The sequence below is a fragment of the Eschrichtius robustus genome, chromosome 1, assembly GCF_028021215.1.
Source record: "Eschrichtius robustus isolate mEscRob2 chromosome 1, mEscRob2.pri, whole genome shotgun sequence".
NCBI classification, from domain to species: Eukaryota; Metazoa; Chordata; class Mammalia; order Artiodactyla; family Eschrichtiidae; genus Eschrichtius; species Eschrichtius robustus.
In genome coordinates, this window is record NC_090824.1 from 197,304,472 (window position 1) to 197,331,214 (window position 26,743).

Genomic DNA, 26,743 nt, shown 5'->3' on the forward strand with positions numbered 1-26,743 from the left:
ACAACACACTTGGGCGAGAGCTCGTTTTATCTGACTCCATCTGCTGTCGGTAGTGATCGGCATGCTGTGGGCATTGTGGTAGCATCTGAGATTAGGTTGTGAAATAGGAAGCGGGGTTACAGGCAGATCAGCAAGGATGTGCAAACTGTTTAGTTCTATCTTTAGCTGAAACCAAGGGTGCCCAACTCAGGCTTGGGGCGTAGGGAAGATAAGGTTATCAGCACATTCCCATCAGGGCACAGTTTCCTTATTGCTGTCTGTCCCTGTTTTGGTTCTACAAAGAGATCACAAGGGATTTTATGGAAAACTGTCAGAATCATACAGCGGCAATACTGTGTCTGCTGAACAAGGGCGTGGAAAAGGTTACTTGTTAGAAACTGAGGGAGACAGAAAAGACCATTGATGCCAAGGAAAGGGGGTATCGAGTGTATTGGCAGAGATAGTATGGTCTCAGGCTTATGTATCTTTTCTTTCTAAAAGGAGAATATCGTTCAACTTTAGACCCCCATTAGATCCAGATCCAATGGCATCTTCAAGCATGAGGTGAAGAATAGAAAAGAGCCAGTTCCAGAGAGTGGCTCTTGAATCACAGCCTGGCCTTTTTTCTTGTATTATTAAAATTTCATCCCAGCCATAATAGGTACGATCAACAACTGGTTACTAATGAATGGTTTCTGCAGTCCTAATACACATCAGTTAGTTTTCTCAGTCGGTGAACCTTAGAGTTTAGAAGGAGACTTCGGACTTGTCAACATGCTCCTTTGACAGCTGAAGCGAGAAGGGTGAAGTGACAATGGCAGAAGCCAGGTCTCTCTCGATTCTCAGGCCAGCACAACTCCCGCCCCCGGATCCCCACGGGAAACCTTTTCACGCCTCTGACTTCCGGAGTCTGTGCTGCCATCCTGCAAGCGCTGCAAGCTGGGGTGACTTCGGGCAATGACACCGTGGCCCCCCCGGGGCCTGCACACTGCAGGCCGGTGGACGGCGGGGCGCGGGGTGAGCGGTCAGGCCGCCCTGGCGCCGCCCGCCCGCCCGCGGAGTGTGCGCTATGGCCCCGCACTCTGCCCGGGTGGTCCTGGCGAAGGACAGCTTCGCAAGGACCGGGTCAGGGATCAGGGCCTCCAGAGTTGCGTTCCGTCCCGCTGAGGTCGCGTGCGGACTTTTCCCGAGCCTCCCCGCGGGATTTCCGGGCGCGGGAACGGCTGACCGACGCCGGCAGCGCTCCCAGCGGGCCGAGGAACGGGGCAGACCCTCCTTCCCTGGGCCCCGCTTCCGCCACGCCGCGCTCGGGCCGTCTCCCGTGCGCCCGTCCCACGTTTTCCCCACGAGCGCTTCCTCGGCGTCTCCCACTACGCGTTTACAAGGCGCCGCCGCCCCCTCCACCGGCAGCTCCGCGCGCCCGCCGCGCCCCTTCCTCGGCCTCCCCTCCCCCTCCCGGCTCCGCGCCGCCGGTCCCCCCCGCGCCCGCCGGTCCGTCACGTGGCAGAGCCCCGCCCCCGTCACGTGGCCCCGCCCCGCCCCGCCCCCGCGCCGGCGCGCTCCGACGTGCCCTGGAACTCTGTCTCCCGGGGAGGGCAGCTTGCGGGGACGCGCCGGCCGCGGCCGCCGCCGAGTGAGCGCCCTTCGGGCTCGCCTGGGTGCCCCGCCGCCGCCGCCGCCGCCGCCGCCGCCGCCGAGCCGGGCCAGGAGGGAGCCGCCCCCCGCGAGGCCGCCGGGCCCTCGGTGAGGGGGGGGGGCGGGCCGCGGGCGGAGGGCAGGTCGGGGAGGCGCTGCACAAAGGCGCCCGGGGCCGGGGCTGCGGGGCCGGGGGAGGCGTGTGCGGGCGAGCAGTGGCGCCGGGGTGCGAGAGGTGCGGCCATGGGCGCGGCCGGCGGGGTCGGGGCGCGGGGCGGGCGCGGGGCCGGGGGCCGCTGCCGGCCGGTCGGCTGACGGGGGCGAAGGGGTTTAAATGGCTGGAAGTTGCGGCTCCTCTGCCCCCCGGGTGTCCTGACTTCCTGTGAGAGGGCAGTGATCGCCGCCCCGCCCCGCCCCCAGGAAGGAGGGTGTTGGGTTGTGTGTGTGTGTGTGTGCGTGTGCGTGTGTGTGTGTGTGTGTGTAAAAGGCCGGCGGTGCCGCCCTCCTTCCTGGCCTCCCGCCGCCGCCGTGCCCGCTCCGCCAGCGCTGCGGGGGCTGCAACCTCCCTCCCCCGGGAGCCGACCGGGGCCTCCCCTCGAGGGCTGTTGACCTCAGCGCTGGGCACGCGGGGCCCTGCAGCCCTCAGAGGTGCCCCGCCCCTGCTCGGTGGGCTCTTGCTCCTTTCCAGCCCTTCTGCGAGGAATCTCCTCCGGGTCCTTGAGTTTAAAGAATGCTGTGCACTGTCCTCGGGGGTGGTGGGTTGTCTTCTAAGCATGACTGCCTTTGACGTGTTGCGGCTGAAGGTACCGCAGACCCTTTGAGACGAAAAGGCCACAGGGTCATCAGCCCTGAGAAGGGCACGGCCTCCTGGCGTTCTCGAGGCGTGTGATGTTTTCCTTCTGACTGCAGCCGCAGTTTTCAATGCACTTGCGAAGGCGAAAACAAAAATGTTCAGAGCGTGGCTTTATGAAAGTTCTGATGTCTTTCCAAGTAGAGTGTGTGTTGTCGGTAGAGCCTGTAAACACTCGTGTTGCCTTATGGTTAATCATGACGCGAGGAGGTAGACTTTATTGAGCAATTACGCACATGCTCCTAAGGGGAGGTGACGTAGAGAGGAACGAGCTTTTAATGAGGAGTCGCTCGGGTTCAGATTCTGCCCCCCGCGTCTAAAGGCGAGACCTTGGAAGACTCTTCAGTGTTACAGTGAAAGGTGGTTAAAACAAGTGTCCAGCTCCTAGCCACGCCTCTTTCCCGCTTAAACGCTGGGAGACGGAGGCCTGCAGGTGTATGTTGGTCCATATCCAGTGTTCTTTCCTGATCCGCAGGAGGGTGCGTTACAGGATGGGGCATCTTTGTCTATCTTTTGGTCCCAGTAGACAGTCTGGCTGCTGGTTCCAGTATTTTCTCTTTCTTTTTCTCTCTGTTTTAAAAATGCCTTGGAAATGTTTCACAGCAGGTATTTGGGAGCCCAGAGTAGTGAGCCGGGCTCTGAAGACTTGACCCTGAGTGGGGCACCCCGAAGAGCCAGAGAAGCTGGGCATGTAGGTGTGACCCGTGGTTGCAGGTAGTAGCTCTGCTGCTCTGGGGGGGCTCTCTCTCTGGGGAAAAATGAGTTAAATACAGCCTAATGTACCAGATTACGTGTGCATGCCCCAGTACTGGCTGATAGGTTTCTATTTATACTTGATCAACGACAGACGTTGGAGAAGATTGCTAACTCATTGATTCTTTTTTAAAATTAATTAATTAATTAAGTTTTGGCTGCGTTGGGTCTTCATTGCTGCACGTGGGCTTTCTCTAGTTGCGGCGAGCGGGGACTACTCTTCGTTGCGGTGCGCGGGCTTCTCTTTGTGGTGGCTTCTCTTGCTGTGGAGCTCGGGCTTTAGGCGCTCGGGCTTCAGTAGTTGCAGCACGCAGGCTCAGTAGTTGTGGCTCGCGAGCTCTAGAACGCAGGCTCAGTAGTTGTGCCGCATGGGCTTAGTTGCTCTGCGGCATGTGGGCTCTTCCCAGACCAGGGCTCGAACCGGTGTCCCCTGCATTGGCAGGCGGATTCTTAACCCCTGCACCACCAGGGAAGTCCCTCATTGATTCTTAATATGATGCCCTTTATAGAATAGTTGTCTATATATAGTCAATATTTTATATACCTTTAGATTTTTCAAATTACTGCACTAGTTGTTGTGAGGCACAAGTGAAAATATGTAAACACTGCAGAAAAACAGCGTATTATTTGTAGTCAGTCATTTGGCTTTTCTTTCATTAATTAGAAAGTATCTGCTGAGTGGTTTTTTTAATAGGTTGACAGAAAATGGGTTTTACGAATGTAAGTTCTTTAAGTAATGCAGTTGACATTTCTGAGCACAAAAGGATAATAAACAGTTTAAATTAATTCAAACAGTGAATGTGGTGATGTGTAAAATTACTAAGTGGTAGTACTGAGTTTTGTTTATCTGAGAAAATTGGTACTAGGAAAAAGCAGCTAAAGGTAAATCTGCCTAAAATGGGCATTACAGTTTTATAATAGTGGGAGAGAAAAGTGAAAATAAACGTTTATTTTATCTTATACTTAACAGTTTGAGTCGTAATTGCAAATACGCGCTGCTTTGTAGAATGAATCAGATGTGAGGGCAGGATGGTACCACACAGCATCATTGTGCTTCAAATCATGCTTTTCAAGTCATTCTCTTTTGAGGAACCCATTGGGCCACTATCTTTGTGTTTTCTTCAATTGTTGACTGTTCTAATTGTGCCACATCCTCATCTGTGGATGGCTTTGCAGTGATTCAGCCATTTTCCTATTTTATTGACTCAATATTTTGCAGGTTCAGTTTGCAGTTGAGCAGCTTTTCATTTGAACTGAACCGCCGGACACTGATGTCTCTAAGCACCCTTCCCCTGCTGACAATCTAGTCCTTCTCAGATTTCTCTGTGCACGGGAATTACCTGAACTTCTCACGAGCCCCAGGTGATACCGTTGCTGCCCGGACTTCAGACTCCTGCTGTCCAATAGAAATGTAATGCCAGCCACCTGTGTAGTTCTCAAGTTTTTAGTACTCACATGATAGGTAGAGTTAAAAAGAAACCATGAAATAAATTTTATTATCATTTTTGTCTACAAGACGTCTTCAAAATCCCGTATGTATTTGACCCTTGCAGCACGTCTCAGTTTCGATTAGCCATACTTCACATGCTCAGTAACCACGTTTGCCTACTGTGTTGAACAGCACGGTTCTGGAGTCTAGAATCCAGATCAGTGCTGTTCTAAGTGTGTGTGCAGATTGGCCCTATCAGCAACCCTTGGGAACTTGTTAGAAATGTACATTTTAGGGCCCCCCCCTCAAACCTACTCTCATTAGAATATCTGGAGTTTCAGTAACTTGCAGCATATGACTACAACATGTGTATGTGATGTTTTGGATGGGATCCCAGAACAGAAAAAGTTCATTAGGGAAAAACTAAGGAATATGGACATTATTAGGTATCAGTATTTGTTCATTGAGTATGACGAATGTACCATACTAATGTAAGATGTTTGTAGTAGGGGAAACGGTGTACAGGGTATATGGGAACTCTGTACTATCTTTGCAGTAATTCTGTAAATCTAAAGCTCATCTAAAAGAATGTTTTTTTTTTAAAGAAGCTCTCCAGGTGATGCCATCTTTCACTAAAAGTGAGAAGCAGTGATCTAGATCGCTAATATGACCTGCCTGCAGTTTGGGTGGGCAGGATGGAGGCTACTGTTAGGTCTCGTAGGGTAATAATGGTATTTTTTTTTTTTTGGGGGGGGCCATGCCTCATGGCTTCGGGGATCCTAGTTCCCTGATCAGGGATCGAACCTAGGCCCCCTGCAGTGAAAGCTCAGAGTCCTAACCACCGGACCTCCAGGGAATTCCCAATAATAGTATTTTTGTAATAAGAGCTAAAACTTACAAAACACTTAGCATGTGCTAGGGATTATACCAAGTACTTTACACATATTTACTCATTTAACTCTCCCAATATGTGATATGTACCATTAGATAGCTCCTTTTTTACAAATGGAAAAAATACTGAGGCTCAGAGAGGTTAGGTGACTTGTCTTAGGTCACACAGCTAGCAAGAGGCAGAAACAGGGACGTTTGAGGAGGGACTAATTTAAAAGCACTCAGTTCATTTGTCAGTGTTTTCCTTCTCTACAAGTTTTGCTTCTCTGAGTAAGCATTGATTAATGTGGATGTTCTGTATCATGCCTTGTAGTTTACAAAGTACTGTGTTCTCTTTCTATTTTCACAAGGATCTTTTGAGGTTTGTGTTGTTTCTTTTGTTTTACAGATAGTTCAGGTGCTGAGGGCCTGAGAGCTAATACATGGCAAATCCTGATTTAAATTTCAGTCCTCCGACCCTGAGTTCTCTGTTCCTTTACTACAGGAGAATTCAGAATACATTTAGAAGTTAGAGTGATATCTTTAAAGTTAGTTGAAAATTACCTGTATTTTGCTGTATATTACTGGTTTGTTTAAAAAAAAATCAGTTTTGAGTTAAAATATACATACAGTGAAATAAAACACTCAACAATAAAATGGGGTGAACTGCGGATACATACAAAGACATGAATGAATCTCAGAAGCAATGTTCTAGGTGAAACAAGCCAGACATGAAAGGCTACATACTGTATGTATATATGCTTTTGTCTCCATTTGGCTTCCTTGAGTAAGCTGTGATTAATGTGATGCTTTTTATCACGCTTTATAATTTACTAAGTACTTTTTCATGTTTTCTCTACCCATTTTCACAGGGATCTTCTGAAGTTTGTATTGTTTCCTGTTTTACAGATGAGTGTATCACAGTTAGTTTAGGCGTTCACCAGTTGCTAGGCCTCTGGGTCATTTCCAATTTCTGGCTGTTATGAATAAAGCTGTTATGGATGTTCATGTAAGGCCTTTTCAAGGATTTATGGTTTCATTTTTCTTGGGTAAATACCTAGAAGAGGAATTGTGAGATCATATGTTAAATGTATGTTTAACTTTATAAGAAATTGCCCAAATGCTTTCCAGAGTAGCTGCACCACTCTGCATTACCACCAGCAGTGAATGAGAATTCCAGTTGCTGGTATCCTTACCCTACAAAATATCCTTTGTATGTATGTAAAGCCATTCTAAATATATATAAAGTTGCTCTGCGGCATGTGGGATCTTCCCCGACCAGGGCTCGAACTCGTGTCCCCTGCATAAAGCCATTGCATTACAAGGGTTTTGTCTTAACAGCTTTATTGAGGTGTAATTGCTGTAAAATAAACTGGACCTATTTTAAGTGCGTAGTTTGATGAGTTTGGACATATGAATAGCTATGCCTCTAAAATCATCACCATTATCAGGATAGCAAACATATTCATCACTCACCTCCCAATTTCTTTGAGCCCAAAGGTAATTTGTTGCCCTTGTTCCCTGGTAACTATTGATCTGCTTTCTGTCACTATGTATTACTTTGCATTTTCTCGAATTTTATGTAGTTGGAATCATACAGTATGCACTCTTTCTTGTCTGGATTTTTTTCACTCAGCAAAATTTTTTTTTTAACATCTTTATTGGAGTATAATTGCTTTACAATGGTGTGTTAGTTTCTGCTTTATAACAAAGTGAATCAGCTATACATATACATATATCCCCATATCTCCTCCCTCTTGCGTCTCCCTCCCACCCTCCCTATTGCACCCCTCTCGGTGGTCACAGAGCACCGAGCTGATCTCCCTGTGCTATGCAGCTGCCTCCCACTAGCTATCTATTTTACATTTGGTAGTGTATATATGTCCATGCCACTCTCTCACTTCGTCCCAGCTTACCCTTCCCCCTCCCCATGTCAAGTCCATCTTCTACATCTGCGTCTCTACTCCTGTCCTGCCCCTAGATTCTTCATAACCATTTTTTTCCTTTTTTATAGATTCCATATATATGTGTTAGCATACGGTATTTGTTTTTCTCTTTCTGACTTACTTCCACTCAGCAAAATTATTTTGAGATTCATCCAGTTTGTTGTGTATATCAGTAGTTCTTTTTATTGCTGAGTGATATCCTATTGTGTGGATATTACACAATTAGTTTATCCGGTCGCCTGTTCGTGGACATTGGGTTGTTTCCAATTAGGGACTATTACAAATAAAGCCACTGTGAACATTCACATACAGGTCTTTGTGGGGACATGTGTTTTCATTTTCTTTGGTGACTACCTAGGAGTAGAATCCCTGGGTCATATGGTAGATGTATATTTCAAGCTTTTAAGAATCTGCCCAACTTTTCCCAAAGTGGTTGTACCATTTTAAATCCCCACCAGCAGTATTTGGGAGTTCTGGTTGCTCCACATTCTCAGAAATACTGGTATTGTCAGTCTTTTAATTTTAGTCATTCTAGTAGACATGTGGTGTTATTTCTTTGTGTTTTTAATTTGCATTTCCCTAACAACTAAAGATGTTGAGCATCTTTTCATGGGCTTATTTACCATCTATAGATCTTCCTTGGATATGAACACTTGTCCGTTCCTATCTTTTTGCCCTTTTTAATTGGGTCATTTGTCTTCTTAATGGCTTGTACAGTTATTATATATTCTAGATATGAGTTCTTTGTTGGACATAAGTTTGTGTCTGAGACATTTGTGTGTTTTCATGAGAGATATTGGTCTGTAGTTTTTCTTTTTTATAACGTCTTTGTCTGGTTTTGGTTTGAGAATAATGCTGACTTCATAGAATGAGTTGGGATGTTTTCCCTCCGTTTCAATTTTCTTTAAGAGGTTTGTAGAATTGGTATTATCTTCCTTACATTTTGTAAAATTCACCAGTGGAGCCATCTTGGCCAGCAGTTTTCTTTGTGGGAAGATTTTTAAAGACGGATTCAATTTATTTAATAAATATAGGACTATTTAGGTTATCTGTTTCTTCTTAAGCAAGCTTTGGTAATTTGCCAAAGGAATTTATCTGGTTCACTAAGTTGTTGAAGTTACCAGCATAAAGCTGTTCATAATGTTCTCTTACCTTCCTTTCAGTGTCTTTAGGATATGTAGTTATATCTCCTGTCTCATTCCCGATACTGGTAATTTGTGTTTCTTCTCTTTCGTTCTTGATCACTTTGGTGAGAGGATTGTCAGTGTTACTGATCCTTTTGAAGAACCACCTTCTGGTTTCATTGATTCCCTCTAACATTTTCTGTCTTCTCTTTTACAGCTTTCTGCTCTGACCTCTATCATGTCTTTTCTTCTGCTTGCTTTGGGTTTAATTTGCTCTTTATCTAGTTTCTTAGAATGCAAGTTTACATCACTGATTTGAGACCTTTTTCTTTTCTAATTATGGGCATTTAGTATATAAATTTTCTCTAAGCACTACTATAGCTGCATCCTGCAAATTTTGAACTGTCACCTTTTCGTTTTCATCCGGTTCAAATTTCCTGTTTGATTTCTTCTTTGACCTCTGAGGTATTTAGAAGTATGTTGTTTAAATTCCAACAACAAATTTGTGGGTTTTAAGATATCTTTTTATTAATTTATAATGTAATTCAATTGTCAGAGAACATTCTTCATATTATTTCAGTCTTTTTAGATTTATTGAGATTTGTTTCATGGCCCAGAATATAATCAACAAAAAATGTATGCTTAGGGACTTCCCTGTTGGTCCAGTGGTTAAGACTCCATGCTCCCAATGCAGGGGGCATGGGTTCGATCCCTGGTCCGGGAATGAAGATCCCACATGCCACACGGCGTGGCCAAAAAAAAGAAAACAAAAAAGAGAGAGAAAGAGAGAAAATGTATGTTTATAAGAAACTACTGAACTGCCTGCCTGTACCATTTAGCGTTCCCACTAGCACTGAATGTGTGTCCAGTTGTTGGTATCCTGGTCAGCACTTGATATTGTCTTTGTTTTTTAAAAATAACTTTATTATAGTTGGTGGGTAGTGATATCTTGTTTTGGTTTTAGTTTGCATTATAGGATATTGAACGGTTTGTAGAATAATTTAAATGGAATAAAACTTAATAATCATGGAATTTTGTGGGGTTTTTTTTTTTTTCCCCCAGTAGAGGACAGAAACCTCTAGGGGATTGGTAGCAGTAGTAGTTCATCATTGTCTGTGTGCCACAGAAGTGCTACTTTTCAGTTTCCTAAAAGGTTGAATGTTTATTGCCTTTTAATATTTACTTTGCAAGAGGATTTGTAAAAGCTACATGAGGATTTTAGTGATTTTTATGGTTTTGGGATAGACAGGTATAAGGTGATTTAAACTGCGTTCTCCATTTTACATTTCCACCAGCGATGCATAAGAATTCCAGTTTCTCCACATTCTCACCAACACTTGTTATTTCTGTTGTTATTTTTACAGTAGCCACCCTAATGGGTATGGAGTGGTGTATCATTGTGTTTTTTTGTTTTGTTTTTATAAATTTATTTATTTTATTTTTGGCTGCTTTGGGTCTTCGTTGCTGCGTGCGGGCTTTCTCTAGTTGCGGCGAGCGGGGGCTACTCTTCGTTGCCGTGTGCGGGCTTCTCATTGCGGTGGCTTCTCTTGTTGTGGAGCACAGGCTCTAGGTGCGCGGGCTTCAGTAGTTGTGGCACATGGGCTCAGTAGTTGTGGCTCGTGGGCTCTAGAGCACAGGCTCAGTAGTTGTGGCGCATGGACTTAGTTGCTCCGAGGCATGTGGGATCTTCCTGGACGAGGGCTCGAACCTGTGTCCCCTGCATTGGCAGGCGGATTCTTTTTTTTAAATTTATTTTATTTATTTATTTTTGGCTGTGTTGGGTCTTCGTTGTGGTGCACGGGCTTCTCATGTTGCGGAGCACGGGCTCTAGGCGCGCGGGCTCAGTAGTTGTGGCACGGAGGCTCCGTAGTTGTGGCTCATGGGCTCTAGAGCACAGGCTCGGTAGTTGTGGCACACGGGCTTAGTTGCTCCGCGGCATGTGGGATCTTCCTGGACTAGGGCTTGAACCCGTGTCCCCTGCACTGGCAGGCGGATTCTTAACCCCTGGGCCACCAGGGAAGTCCCTGGCAGGCGGATGCTTAACCACTGCGCCACCAGGGAAGGCCCTATCATTGTGGTTTTGATTTGTATTTGATTTGCTTATTGGCCATTTGTGTATCTTCCTTGGAAAAATGTCTATTCAAGTCCTTTGCCTACCTGACTGTCCTTATCACAATTTAATTTGAAGTAGATTGGCATAATTTAAGCATTATAATGAGTACTTTTTTCTTTTTTTAAGTAAGTTGCTGATGTCTGACTAGAACTTTGCAGTGACCAGACCATAATAATCACTGTACTTGTAGCTGTATTTGTCTTTGTTTTGTGGACTATATCTTTTTTTAAAGCATGGGATTAGGTAAACATTTGAAAGTGGTTGAATGTAAATAGTCATCTCCGAGATTGAGACGGTAGTGTGTATAGTTTTAGAGGAATATCTGAATGGGTTGGGGTGGTGGTTAATGCGTGGGTAGCCAGTGGAGTTGTGAAGTGAATGGAGTTTCTCTTCTAAAGTGAATTGTTAGAGGATTGGAAATCCTATTAAACTTCTTAAAGACCAAGATTATGATTTTCTCCTTAATACGTAACAACTTGTATAATGATGTGGACTGAGAGCCTGGGCATGGGGTTGTTACAACAAGCAGGATGGGCGAGATGCCACAGGGGCAAGAGGAAAATTATGTGAACTGTAAATGTGTTAATTTCTTTCTTTTGGGTTTTTTTTTTTTAGCTGATTATTTTATTTTAGTTATTTATTTTTTTGGCTGGGCCACACGGCTTGCGGGATCTCAGTTCCCTGACCAGGGACTGAACCCAGGCCACGGCAGTGAAAGCTGGCAATCTGAACCACTAGACCACCAGGGAAATCCCTTAGCTGATTATTTTAGAAAGTTCTTAGTGAGAAATTAAAATATGGGACTCAGGTGATGTGGATATAGGAGGAAGAATCCATTGACTCGAGTGCATGTAGCAGGGAGTAAAGAGCTGAAGAATGTAGAGGCTGAATGATGATCATAGAAGGCTGGTTTTAAAGGTTAATGTGGCGCTATTGTTGGTATAGGTAGCTTTTGATGACACAGAATATGAAGGAAAGGGAAGTTTAACCTATTGGTTCAAGAAGAAGTTCTTTTTGTTCCTCAGACTTTTTACTGATTATGCGTTTTTTACCTTTAGGCTATCTTCTTGGTATCCTGCATCATCACATTAAAACTCTTAGTGTGTGCAAATGAATCCGAGGGGTTTAAAAGCCAGTTTAATAGTCTTTGGTCTGAAGGGCTTGATCAGGGCTGTTTTCCTAAAGTACTGAATTTGTGAAATTTTTTGGAATACAGTACGCTCCTCACTTTCTGCCCAGTGTCAGTTGGGTCAGTAGTTACATTTCCATATATAAGAAGAGATCATTTTAGGATGATTTTGAAGCTGTAACAACCGGTGATAATGGAGAACTCCTAATACCTCTTAAATAATTGTAATTTGTATTTTGATGAGAAAAGCAGTGTGTAAAAGTAAAGAACAAAAGACATGTAATTTTGTTTAACTTATTTAAAGGTGGGACAGCATAATGTAAGATATGTTAATAGGAATATCAAATATGCATGATACCACTTTTAATTTGAGTTACGGTTTAAGGAGACAGTTGTCTAATGATAGGAAGCGTTTAAATCAAGTACGTAAAAACCAGGTGGGGAGAATGTGTCACTGCAGGCTCCAGGCTCACCTTGTATATTTCCTGCCCCAGTCCCTGAATCAGTCATTTCTCCAAAGAGCCTCGGTTCCTTTATTTGGAGAATGGTATTAGAAACCAAATCTGGGTGCTAGGTGTGCTTGTTGCTGCCAGGGTGTCATTTTTACTGACAGCAAGGATCTGTGTATGGTGTACTAAGCAGTTGAGGTCAGCCTCTCCCTCCATCCCCTCTCCATTCAGTGAGGTCGTTCCATGTATGTGTAATACCGTTAGACTATCTTGTCACATCTGCTTTCCATCCTGGGATTCCCTCGACCTCCTAAATGATTGTTTAGAATTTGCAATCATTGAAGTTCATGCTTCCACCATCGCAGTATCATACAAAATAGTTTATTGACCTAAAAGAATCCCCTGTGCTTCATCTATGGAATCCCCCCCACATCGTCCTAACCCCAGCAATCACTGTCTCTATGGTTTTGACTTTTCCAGAATGTCATATAATATAATCATTCCATATGTGGTTTTTTCAGGCTATGTTTTTTTCTTTCACTTAGCAAAATATATCTAAGATTCATTTCTGTCTTTTCGTAGCTCAATAGCTCTTTTCTTTTTATCACTGAATAGTATTGTAAGTCTGGCTGTCTCACAGTTTATCCTTTCTCCTGTTGAAGGACATCTTGGTTGCTTCCAGTTTTGTGCAGTTATTAAGCTGCTCTGAACATTTGCATGCAGGACTTTTTGTGGAAATAAGATTTCAACTCATTTGGGTACATACCTAGGGGTGTGATTGCTAGATTGTATGGTTAAGACAACATTCAGCTTTGTATCAATAGAAACTGTTAAACTGTCTTCCAAAGTGGCTGAACCATTTTGCATCCCCATCAGCAGTGAATGAAAGTTCCTGTTGCTGTATACCCTCATCAGCATTTGGTGGTGGCAGTTTTTTTGGATTTTAGCCATTCTAATAGTTGTACAGTGGTATCTCATTGTTTTAATTTGCAATTCCCTAATGACATAATGTTGAGCATTTTTTCATGTGCTTATTTGTCACCTGCATATATTCTTTCATGATGTCTCTTTTCAGATCATTTCCCATTAAAGAATTCGGTTCTTTTGAGTTTTAAGATAAGTTCCTTCTATATTTTGGATAAAAGTCTTTCATCAGATATGTATTTTACAAATATTTTCTCCTTGTTTGTGGTTTGTGTTTTCATTCTCTCAGCACTACCTTTCACAGAGCAGAAGTTTTTAATTTTAATAAAGTCCTATTTAATTTTTTCTTTCATGGATTATGCATTTAGTGGTATATCTAAAGACTCACATTGTCAAACCCAAGGTCATATTTCTTCCTTTTTAAATTGGAGTATTTTCTTCACTCTTGTAACAATCCAAGAAAAATTTCTTACGTCCACCTCATTTCTTTCTTTCTTTCTTAAAAAAATTAATTAATTAACTAATTAATTTTTGGCTGTGTTGGGTCTTCGTTGCTGCGTGCAGGCTTTCTCTAGTTGCGGTGAGCAGGGACTACTCTTCATTGCAGTGCGTGGGCTTCTCATTGCGGTGGCTTCTCTTGTTGCAAAGCATGGGCTCTAGAGTGCAGGTCAGTAGTTGTGGCACGTTGGTTCAGTAGTTGTGGCACATGGGCTCAGTAGTTGTGGCTCGCGGGTTCTAGAGCGCAGGCTCAGTAGTTGTGGCGCACGGGCTTAGTTGCTCCGCGGCATGTGGGATCTTCCCGGACCAGGGCTCGAACCCATGTCCCCTGCATTGGCAGGCAGATTCTTAACCACTGCGCCACCAGGGAAGTCCCTACCTCATTTCTAAGAAAGACTTGATGGCACAAATCTTTCTGAAATACCCCATGCAAATATCATTTTTATTAAAATATGCTTGCTCTCCCAAGTACTTCTTTTGTTGTTTCCTCATTTTTGTTTCATATTTCAATCTGGTTTTGAATTTCCTTTACCAGTTTATGCTTGGCTGAGTTTTCTGCTGCTTTCCACTTACCTGATTATTTCCTGTATCCTTTCTGCTGTTCCTATTTTTGCTATTTCTTTATGACCAGAATAGTTTATAATAGCAATGAGTATATTTTGCTTCTCTTCTTTAGGCCTAAAGATATATCTTATATTCTATACGTTTGTATTCTTAGAAAACAGGGATCATGCATTAAGAAAAAAACCTTAGGTGCCCTATCATGGCCTATGATTTCTTGTTAAGTATACAATCTACAAAATTATTTGGTGGAATAATTTCTTATTATGGAACTTATGCTGGAGTTGTTTTTAACTTTTTTGTTGTGCTCATTAAGTTTAATTGATTTCTTTAGTAGAGGGTTGTTTAAGGAGTGTTAATTTTAAACACGTACTTTTAAAGCTACTGGAGGACTTGGTGTCAAGAATCGGTGCTTAAATTGTGGTATTTTTAAGTGGGTTAATACGTGTGTGAGGCTATATTAGCATTTTGTTGTTCATGGTGTTAGAATTGCTAAATATGTTGTACATGTATGTATCAGACTTAAATTGTAAGGTCATTAATTATGGATACATTTATCCCAGTCCTCTTAAGACTTTGTTGACTTGTTTACTTTTTGATGTACCTGGTAAGGATCTCATGCTGTGAGATGTAGTTGATTAAAGCAGATGTCCTGGGGGAGGAAGATAACATTTGCTGGCTGTGTAATTTGTGCTAGGAAAGAAAATGAGAAAAATTAGTAGACAGAAAGGAGGAGGCCATTAGGTATTAAAATAGCCTGGTAGAAATGAATCTGACTTTGGAGGGGGGGAAAGAAGTAAAAGCTGTAAAAAGTTGTGTGTCTCTGGGTGTGTCTGTTCTTGTTGAAGCTTGAGGAAGAGGACCACTGGTAAGAGGCTTTTCACGCCTCAAAGAAAAGCAGTGGTTGTTACCTAATAGTAGATGCGCAAAAACTCTATCCTGGTGGTTGGGTACTTAGTAGTTGTGCGTGTGTGATGAAAAAGGGTGGAGGAGTGTGGTGATAAGTATAGAATATATTTCAGTTGGAGGAGTGTTGTGCTCAGAGGGCGTTGTAGTTGAATAAGATTCTAACCGAAATACTTGAGAGGTTAAGATAGCAGGATAAACAGTGCTCAACCTAATCTAAAGAGAAGAATCCACAGTGGGGGGAGGGATAAATTAGGAGTTTGGGATTAACATACACACACTACTCTGTATAAAATAGAAAATCAAGGGACTTCCCTGGTGGCGCAGTGGTTAGGAATCCGCCTGCCAATGCAGGGGACACGGGTTCGAGCCCTGGTCCGGGAAGATCCCACATGCCGTGGAACAACTAAGCCCGTGCGCCACAACTACTGCGCCAGCTCTCTAGAGCTCGCGAGCCACAACTACTGAGTGTGCGTGCCACAACTACTGAGCCCGTGCGCCTAGAGCCCATGCTCCGCAACAAGAGAAGCCACCACAGTGAGAAGCCCGCGCACCGCAACGAAGAGGAGCACCCGCTCACCACAACTAGAGAAAGCCCGTGCGCAGCAATGGAAGACCCAACACAGCCAAAAAATAAATAAACAAAATAAAATTAAAATTAAAAATAAAAGAGATCACTCTTAATTAAAAAAAAAGATAATCAACAAGGACCTACTGTATAGTACAGGGAACTATATACTCAATATTATGTAATAACCTATAAGGGAAAGGAATCTGAAAAAGAATATATATATAGGGCTTCCCTGGTGGCGCAGTGGTTGAGAATCTGCCTGCCAATGCAGGGAACACGGGTTCGAGCCCTGGTCTGGGAAGATCCCACATGCCGTGGAGCAACTAGGCCCGTGAGCCACAACTACTGAGCCTGCGCTCTAGAGCCCGCGAGCCACAACTACTGAGCCTGTGCGTCTGGAGCTTGTGCTCCGCAACAAGAGAGGCCGCGACAGTGAGAGACCCGCGCACTGCGATGAAGAGTGGCCCCCGCTCGCCGCAACTAGAGAAAGCCCACGCACAGAAACGAAAACCCAACACAGCCAAAAATAAATAAATAAATAAAATTAAAAAAGAAAAAAAATATATAACTGAAGTGCTGTGCTGTATAGCTAAAACTTACATGATATTGTAAATCAACTATACTTCAATAAAAAACTTAAAAAAAAAAAAAGAATCCACAGTTTGGGGAATAGACGAAGAAACAAACCAAAATTAAAACCACAAACAGGGCTTCCCTGGTGGCACAGTGGTTAAGAATCCGCCTGCCAATGCAGGGGACACGGGTTCGAGCCCTGGTCCGGGAAGATCCCACATGCGGTGGAACAACTAAGCCCGTGCACCACAACTACTGAAGCCCACGCACCTAGAGACCATGCTCTGCCACAAGAGAAGCCACCGCAATGAGAAGCCCGCGCACCGCAAAGAAGAGCAGCCCCCACTCGCCACAACTAGAGAAAGCCCACGCGCAGCAACGAAAACCCAACGCAGCCAAAAATAAATAAATAAAATGAATAAATTTATTAAAAAAAAAAAAACAAAACCCACAAACATTTGTTTTAATACAGCTTATGTTTTTAAATAAAAATAGGTAGCATATGTTAGTCACATATATGCAGATAAATTTCCCTTAGATCCAAGTTTTTAGAGCTACCCCACAATTATTTTAATTTTATTTGAATCTGTAGTTTATAATAGGGCTTTTCTCTTCATATTTATTTTATCTCACTTTTCCTAGACCTTGGATTGTGATACATAATTCCTGCTGCGTGACTTTCTAGAAGTTTATTATTTCAGTCGTCTCGGGCTTCCCAGTTCGTTTCCCACCCCCATCCCCGTATTAACTAGAAACCTGTTCTCAGCTCCTGCTATCCCTGTGCTCACTCTTGCTCATGTCGTCTGCCTTGTATCAACTGCCTGTTCTATCTGGATGTCTTTCGACTGCTTCTCCGTCTTTCTTGTCCTCCCACTTCTCATTTCCTTTACAGTACTGACAACTTTAGTTTGGGTGTCCCATGTTGAGCATGGTGAAACTGATTTACCGTTTTCCCTGGCTGCTCTTCCTCCTTACCTCTGCAGTCGGTGGGGAAGGTGTGGTCATGGAGGGAGGCCAGGCGTGGACGCCTCTAGCCTGTGCTGCACCCCACCCCATGGCCCCTCCCCTGCTACCAGGAAACCATGCGGTTTACTCCTTATTCTTCATACTTCCCTTTTCTCCATTCCTGCGGATCAGTGTCTGAGCAGTTGTGGTACACCTGAGCTCCTGTAGCCTTCTGTGTATTCCCTGACTTGTTTCAGTATCTTCAAAGATGTTTCGTAAGTTATTTTATTACTTCCTGGAAAGTAAAAGAAAAAAACGTCACCTGAGGATAAGTATTTCAATGTGGAACTTTGAAAAGTTGTAGTGAAAACCTTTTATGTAGGTAAAAGGATTAAAGTTCATAGTGACTAATGCCCTGGTAATGCGTGAAAATAAAGGCTGATTGCTTTGAAGCTTAGAATTTCTATTTACTGTGTCGGGAAAGACCAGGCAGATTGGGCAGGGTCGGGGTAGATTTTGGATATGGTTAAGTTTTAGGTACCTGTTAGGACACTGAGTGGATTTGGTTGTTGTGTGTCAGTAGTCGCCTTTAATCTAGAAGAATCTCTCTCTTTCATTTTTCATGAAATTGAGTTTTTGAAGAGTTCAGGTATGTTTCTCATAGAATGTCTCACATTCTGGGTTTGTATTTTACTAATGATTTTACAAAAGTTGTTTCTCATGTTATTAGAAGTTTGAAAAGATATTTCTGTCAGGATAAAAACTAAGGGCGAAAATGAAGTTGAAACGAAGTGGAAATGAGGTAGGAGGGGCAGTGGTAAAGTGTAGTTTGTTTGGAGGGCGGTGCTGGACACAGTCGTGATATGTAAAATTGTACTGTGTTCCTTACAGCTGTTGTAAAAAAAGTTATGCTTCTAAAACCACGAGCAACATTGCATTCTTAGCTTTCTTTAAGCAATCCTGGTTAAAGTTAATGAACTTTATTATTTTTTTTTCTATAGGTTTAAATGTAAGACTGGCTGTTTAGTTCTCCTTCTAAGGTAAGTTTTTTATTTTTATTATTTTTTTTGAAACAACATTACTGTATTAAATTAATTATTCAAGTAGGTTGTCTAGAAAGTAAATTTTAGTTGCTGAAATTGTATGCCTAACTAGTTATCACCTGGGCTTTGTCTGTTTCAGAGGATGTTGTCCCCAGGGGCGTGGTGGTTACTGCACATATAGTGTAAATAGCGTGCTGAGGAAAACTGGGAGGCTATGCGACCTTGTGGGAACATTTCTGGTACATCTCACTAGTCAGAGTTACTCTGGTTTGCCCGAGGATCCTGGAGTGCTGGGTTGAGCGTGTTTTCCTAGGCCTGCTGTAACAAAGTGCTACCAACTGGGTGACCTAAAAACTACAGAAACTTATTCTCTCACTCTTCTGGAGCCAGAGGTCCTCTGTGCTCCCTCTGAAGGCTCTAGGGGAGAATCCTTCCTTGCCCATTCCAGTTTCTTATTCCCCTCTGTGTGTCTCCTCTCCTTGTCTCCAAGGATTTTGGGCCCACCCTAATCAATGTGAACTCATCTCAGATTGATTGCATCTGCCAAGACCCTAGTTCCAAGTACGGTCACATTCACAGGTCCTGTGTTAGGACTTAGACATACCTTTTTGGGGAACACAGTTCATCCCACAGTAGTTGGGGCTCGACTTGAATTGTAGCAAAATCGAGATGCTGTGATCATTCTGAAGCTTGAATGCTGTGTTTTATGAGGTACTAAAATATTTGGAATTGTAAAAGTGAATCCTAGGTTTCTCAAGCCATTTTAGGGCTATTTCTAGTAGACTTTGCATGGTGTGTGTGTGTGTGTGTGTGTAAAATTTACAAATAGAAAGACTGGTTATTTGCTGGGATTTGTGGGATTCAGCTTAACGAGGATGTGGTCATCCTGGGGTGGATGTAAGAGGAAACAAAAGTAAACTAGCAGTTTCTTTTCTCTGTTTGTGTGTATTTTGCCTAAAAGTAACAATGCTGCTTTTTAATCAGTTTATATTAGAAAATGAAACATATGTTTGGATAACTTTTTTTTAAAGCTCACTAATGCACTTGATCATTTTAGAAAATAAAGAATGCAGGGTCAGTGAATGAAATTCAGGGTCATTGAAATTCAGCCTTAGCTTCAAAGAGGGTTTTTGATAAGGCATACAGTGAACCTAGAGCAATGCCTGGCCTTGGTAAATGCCTAATATGTATTAGTTATTGTTAGTGAGCCTTTCTAAGAAAGTGAAGGAGGTTTGAGGTAGTCATGAAAGGAAGGAAAGTTCTTCCCACCTCTTATTTTTGATAGTCGGACGTCTGGTTGGTTAGCGTATTTACCCTTCCAGTCACTGGTTCAGTTTTGGTCATAAACGACTGAAAAATGTAGATTACAGTTAGAATGAGAGCGTTTGTAATGCAGGACCATACGTACAATATTAGACGCATGTTTAATTTCTGGGTTTGAGATTTGAAGGTAATGTTCTTTATTCTGTGATGCTTGTGAATGAATATTAAAAATCCAGACTATGTTAACTTTTTTCTTCATTCTCTTCCTTCATTTAAATAAAAATAGCCGTATTGGTCCAACAAGCCACAGAGCCATAATGTGGCAAAGCATCCTTTTTGAGAGGTGAATATTACGGAACGAAGATGGCTGACAGAGGCGGGAAGATTGTTCCAGGGCAGGTGTGTATTGAAGTGGAGTATGATTACGAATACGAAGCGAAGGACAGAAAGGTCGTGATAAAGCAAGGGGAGCGGTACATCCTGGTGAAGAAGACCAACGATGACTGGTGGCAGGTCAAGCTGGACGAGAACTCCAAAGCGTTTTATGTGCCTGCCCAGTACGTGAGGGAGGTCGGCCGCAGAGCCCTGATGCCGCCTGTGAAACAGGCAGCGGGGCTGCCGAATCATTCTGTGAAAACGACGCAGAGTCTCCACCTTCACAGGTCAACAGAAAATGTGAACAAATTGCCCGAGCTTTCAAGTTTTGGAAAGCCATCGCCGCCTGTTCAAGGAACAGGTCTTATTCGTGATGCCAATCAGAATTTTGGACCCAGTTATATTCCAGGTCAGACTGCCAACCTCAGCCTGGACCTGACCCATAATCATGGAAAGTTCAACAGTGACTCACATTCTCCCAAAGTTTCTGGCCAGAATAGGACACGGTTATTTGGTCCCTTTCCTGGTCCGGAGTTCTTGGACGTAGAGAAAGCTGGCTTCTCCCAGGAACAGTCTTGTGATTCAGCAGGAGAAGGCTCGGAACGGATACGTCAGGATTCGGAGTCCGGTGATGAGCTTAGCAGCAGCTCCACTGAGCAGACGAGGGTAAGACTGAAAGTGGATGATGGAGCACTTGTGCCACCTTCATAACCATTTAATTATAGGTGTTACTATTTTTTTTAATTTACTTTATTGAAGTATAGTTGATTTACAGTGTTGGGTTAGTTTCTGGTGTGCAGCAAAGTGAATCAGTCATATATATATATATATATATATATATATATATACACACACACCTTCTTATATTCTTTTCCATTACGGTTTATTACAGATATTGACTGTAGGCTCCCAGTGCTATACAGTAGGACCTTGTTGTTTATCCATTCTTAATTATAGGTTTTATTTTAATTAAAATCTTTGTAAGACTTAGGAATTGTTTGTTTTGCCTTATGTTTTCAGAGTACGTGGGTTTATCCCAACTGAGAGAGACAGAGAATATGTGAAATAACTTGTGGGATGATGGAGGTTCACTTTAGGGTTTCTCTGATTCTTCTTGTTCCTTTATAGGACTAGAACTTCCAGAAGTGTGGACACTTTTCTTCCCCCCTCTATTGATTACCCATTACGTGGAAAGGATTTACTTAGTTTATCCAGGGATGATATTTCTTTTACTGGAAAAAGTATGTTTTCTAGCTGCACTCATTTTGATTTGTTTTCACTAAGTCTTCAGGTAATAATGGATATAAGAGGAAAAATGTCACAGGAATATTAACTACTAATACTGACTCTTGTTCTTTGAAACTTGTTTATTAACCTTGAATATTAAATATATATATATATATCAAGAGAGAGAATGCACAAACCTTTATCTCTGTTCATGCACTTTTGTGTCTTAAGTGTCTTGCATTGAATATTAGCCTTGAAAAAATTTTGCATCTATGGTTTGATATCCACCCCCCCCCTTACCTAACTTTATTTTGAGATGACTTTGTGTCAGTTTGTCAAGTAAAGTGAACTAATTTTAAAAGCACATGCGTGAAACTGAAACTTGAATGTGTTTAGAAAAGTTTAATTACTAGTGAATTTGATAAGTTTGGGCCTAAAGCTCTGTTGTAAGATTTATTCATCAAATTAAGTCAGTGAGGCTGCTCTTAAGGTGTGGTCTGATTGTAATGGAACTAGTATGTTCTTTTTCTTTTATAGGTTTTAATTTTTCTTATGACATTTTGAATGGAGATAGGAAAAAGGGAAGGTTCTCTAGAAAAACTTCTGATGCTTCAGATCAAGGCAGTTACTGTCAGTTTATCATCATTCGTCTTAGTCTTTTCTTCAGTCCTTATGTGATACTTTGACGTAGAATATTTCTTTCATGTGTCCTGGAATTTTTCTGTGTGTGGCTCCTTGTGTATTAGTTGGACTTGGGGAAGACGTGTGTTTTCTCTTCCATGTGGCCATCACCACTGTTTCACACCTGAAATTACGCTTCATGTGTAGGTCCACTAGCAGCCCTGTGTTCTCTTCATTGTGCTCGTCTTAAATGCACTACGTGGAAGGTCGAGGCTCCTAACCTCTCCTGGACTGTTTGGAAATCCTGTTCGATTTCTCTAGCCAGACCTCGTCCTAGCTCTTCGTGGCAGCTGTTTCAAACCTTTTCCGTTTTATTCAGTTCTCTGATTCACCTGCTTTTCCCTGCTATCTTAGCAGATAGTCTTGCCTCCTGTTTCACGGCAGAAGTGAAAACTGTGGGGTGGGAACTGCTTCTGCTTGGGGAGGATGTATGCACAGCAGTTAATCGAGCTGTCTTTAGATTTGAATCCGGGTCCATGTCACTTACCGGCTGAGTGATAATTGGGGCCAATTACTTAACTTCTGTGTGTCTCAGTTTCCTCCTCTTGACATGGGGATCACAAGTGGGTTCCTGTATACCTAGCACGCTTACAACTGTGCCTGGCACTTAAGCAAGTAGAGTAGGTATCTACTGCTGCTTAATAAATTACTCCCAGATCTCCTGGCTTAAAAGAGTGAACATTTATTATGTCACAGTTTCTGTGGGTCAGTCATTCAGAAGCAGCTTAGTTGGTGGTTTTAAAGGCTTAGGGTCTCTCACGGGGTTGGCGTCTTACGAAGGCTTGGCCGGGCCGGAGCAGCTGCCTCTAGGATGGTCACTCACGTGGTGCTGTTTGGGCCTCTTTGCAGATGCTTGAATGTTGTGACTAGCTTTCCCCGAGACGCAGCCATCCAAGAGGGAACAGGGTGGACGCTGCATTGTCTTTTATGCCCCGATGTTGGAAGTTGCACCCTGTCATGTCTCAGCGATCACACAGCTCAGCCCTGCTCTGTGTGGAGGATACAGCACAAGAGTGTGAATATCAGGCTACGGGACATTGAGGGTCACCTCGGGGCTGGCTATCGCAGGACGCATTCAGCACACAGAGCTGTCATTACTGTTGTCGTTGTCGTTTCTGTTACAGTTATTCCCGCCAGGAAACCTACAGGTGCACCAGTGTCATGAGTGATCTCCCCCAGTACAGGCAGTGCAGGCGTGGCATCTTCTATCAACGAGCGGTCTCTTCATATTTGCTTTTCCCTCTTTTTCACAAACCTTTTGCTAAACCTTGTGTAGCGTTGTGCTCATATGGCTTTAGACTCATTATTTACCAAGTTTTTTCCTTCAGGATGTACATTTGCTCATGTTTTCCTGTTTTAGTAAAGCTCTTCAGCAATACCTTCCCCTCCGAGTATCACCTTATCACTCTTTACTGGCAACTTCTGGAAAGAGTTGCACGTATTTGCTTCCTTGTGTTTGCTCATTTCCTGCTCATTCCTTAACCTGATCTCATATGGTTTCACCACCCCACCTAAACAGCTTCTGCTAAAAGCTGCCCACGGTTTGTTTCATTGTTGATAAATGTACAGACAGTTAAAAAAAAGTTTTATACATAATCACATCATGATTACAGTGAACAAGATTAATAATCAAAAGGCAACTTAAAATAATTTTTCATTGAGGCATAGCCTATAATCATGTGCGTAAATTGTCCTGATCTTAAATGTACGGCTTGATGGATTTGTGCTTATGTACAGCCATGAGCCCCTTCCCAGTCGGTATCTACACCCTCCCCGCCGTGTCTCTGCTAGGAGATTTTCATTCTTCTGACATGTTAGTACTGATCAGTCTCCTTTAATTAAACTTTCATTTTGAGATGATTGTAGCTTCGTAAGCAGTGGTAGGAAACCATAGTGAGGGGTCCCCTGTGCCCTCTGTCCATTTGCCTCCGTTGTAACGTCTTGCCAGACTGGACTGTAGTATCACAGTCAGGGTGTTGACGTTGGTACAGGCGAGGTGCTGGGCATTTCCATCAACACGGGGACCCCTTATGTTGCCCTCTTAATGGCCACACCCGCTCCCCTCCCACCCCCAACGCCACTTAACCGCTCGCCACCACTAATCTGTTCTCCATTTTTATAATAGTGTCATTTCAGGAATGTTATATAAATGGACTCACAGCCTATGTAACTTTTTGGGGTTGGCTTTTAAAAAAATATTTATGTATTTATTTATTTATTTGGCTGCGTCAGGTCTTTGTTACGGCACGCGGGATCTTTGTTGCAGTGTGCGGGCTCTTCTTTGCGGCACGTGGGCTTCTCTCTAGTTGTGGCTCGCAAGCTCAGTAGTTGCGATGTGCGGGCTCTCTAGTTGTGGCGCGTGGGCTCATTAGTTGTGGCGTGCGGGCTTAGTCGCCCTGAAGCATGTGGGATCTTAGTTCCCCAGCCAGGGATTGAACCTGCGTCCCCTGCGTTGGAAGGTGGATTCTTAACCACTGGACCACTAGGGAAGTCCCCGGGATTGGCTTTTATCATTCCACATAATTCTCTGGAGGTTGATCCAGGGTGTTGTGTGTTTCAGTGTTTGTTCTTTTTGTTGCTGACTAGTATTCTATGGTACGGATGTACCGTACTTAAAAATAATTCACCCACTGAAGAATGTCTGAGTTTCCGGTTTTTGGCTATTGCAAACAAAGCCGCTACGCATAAACGTTACTGCACAGGTCTCTGTGTGAACGTACCTTTTTTATTTCTGTGGCATAAATGCCCGTGTGTATAATTGCTGTTTAACTTTTCAAGAAAATTAAACAGCAGTTACATGGCAGTTGCACGTTTAATTTTTCAAGAAACTGCCAAGCTGTTTTCCAGAGTGGCTGTACATTTGCATTTATATCAGCAGTGCTTGTGATCCAGGTTCTCTGCATGCTCACCAGCATTTGGTGTTGTCACTTTTTTATTTTAGCCATTCTGATAGGTGTGTAGTAATTGCTCCTGATTTTACTTTCCATTTCCCCAATGGCTAGTGATGTTGAACATCTTCTATGTGCTTATTTGCCATCAATAGATCCTTCTCATTGAAATGTCTCGTCAAGGCTTTTGCCCATTTTTAATTAGACTTTTGTACTGTTGAGTTTGGAGAGTTTTAAAATTATTTTATTTTATTTTTTTACTTTTTATTTTATTTTTTTAATCTTTATTGGAGTGTAATTGCTTTACAATGTTGTGTTAGTTTCTGCTGTACAACAAAGCGAATCAGCTATATGTATACATATATCCCCATATCCCCTCCCTCTTGAGCCTCCCTCCCACCCTCCCTATCCCACCCCTCTAGGTCGTCACAAAGCATCAAGCTGATGAGAGAGTCTTTTTTTAGTATAGTCTAGATACTAGTCTTTTGTCAGATATATAATTTGCAAATATTTTCTCCCAATGTCTTTTTGTCCTCTTAACAGTGTCTCTTGCAGAGCAAAAGTTTTTAATTTTGATAAAGTCCAATTTATTAATTTTCCCTTTTATGGATCAGGCTTTTGTGTCAAGTCTAAGAACTCACTATATCGCTCTATTGGTCAGGGTTCTCCAGGGAAACAAGCAGTAAGACGTGTGTGTGTGTGTTTGTGTGTATGGAGAGAGATTTATTTTAAGGAATTGGCTTATGTGGTTATACAAGTTGGCAAGTCCAACACCTGCAGGGTGGGATGGTAGGCCAGAGACCCAGGGGAGGGCCAGTGTTGAAGTTCAGATCTGAAGTTTGTCTGCTGGCAGAATTTATTCTTGCATGGGAGGTCAGTCTTCTGTTGTCTGTGGGCCTTCAACTGACTGGATGAGGCCACCCACTCTGTTGGGGGGGGCAACCTGATTTATTCAAAGTCCACCAGTTTAAATGTTAATTGCATCCAAAACACCCTCACAGAAACATCTGGAATAATGCTTCACCAAATATCTGGCCCAGCTGAGTTGACACACAAAATTAACCATCACAGTAGATTTAGATTCTAAATATTTCCCTCAAGTTGTTTTTTCCCCTAGAAGTTTATAGTTTTACATTTGAATCTGTGATCCATTTTGAGTTTAATTTTTGTATGAGGTTAAATCAAGGTTCATTTTTTTTGGCCTGTGGGTATCTGATTACTACAGTACTGTTTGTTGAAAAGCTATCTTTCCTCCAATAAATTGCTTTTACACTTTTGTCCAGAATCAGCTGGCCACACGTGTATGGGTCTGTTTCTGGGCCATCTCTTCTGTTTCACTCAGAGACATGTATGTCCCTCCTCTAATACCACACAGGCTTGATTACTCTAGCTATATAATAGTCTTGAAATTGAGTAGACTGATTCCTCCTACTTTCTTCTTTTTCCAAGATATTTTTGCTATTGTAGGCCGAAGAGGGGGAGAAGGTCTTTGCAGATATGACTAAGGTAAGGATTCTGAGATGAGGACATTATCCTGGACTCTACATGCAACCACAAATGTCCATAGAGAGGCAGAGGGGCACCACACAGAGGGAAGGTGTGAAGATGGAGCAGAGGGAGGTTTGAAGATGCCAGCTGGGATTCTAATAGGGATCATCTGTAGGTTGATTTGGGGAGTAATGCCGTCTTAACAGTATTAACATTTCTTGAAGGCAGGTCTGGTAGTGCTGAATTCTCTCAGTTTTGTTTGTTCAGGAAAGTGCTTCACTTTGATGCATGATTTCTTTAGATACAGAGTTCTTGTTGGTGATTTTTTTCTTTCAACACTTGAAATATTTTACCCACTCTTTTCTTGTTTGCATGGTTTCCAGTGAGCAGTAACTCTTATTCTTGTTCTTAGTAGTTCAGTGTTTTTGCCTCTGGCTTCTTTCAAGATTTTCTCTTCATCTTTGGTTTTCTGCAGTTTGTGTGCGTTTTTCTGTATTTTAGTATTTGTGTAAGTTTTTGGTAT

General features: G+C 42.9%; 1 protein-coding gene across 7 annotated transcripts in view; it reads left to right on the plus strand.

Moving 5' to 3' along the window:
* Positions 1 to 1,647: 1,647 nt before the first annotated feature.
* Positions 1,648 to 26,743, plus strand: part of ARHGAP12 (Rho GTPase activating protein 12) — a 113,087-nt gene continuing 87,991 nt past the window's right edge. For all 7 annotated transcript variants that reach the window (XM_068562174.1, XM_068562175.1, XM_068562176.1 and 4 more), the window contains exons 1-3: positions 1,648 to 1,722; positions 18,257 to 18,295; positions 19,848 to 20,602. In XM_068562174.1, coding sequence (XP_068418275.1) covers positions 19,925 to 20,602 — 678 coding nt within the window. In that variant the 5' untranslated portion in view covers positions 1,648 to 1,722; positions 18,257 to 18,295; positions 19,848 to 19,924. The remainder of the gene's footprint in view (positions 1,723 to 18,256; positions 18,296 to 19,847; positions 20,603 to 26,743) is intronic.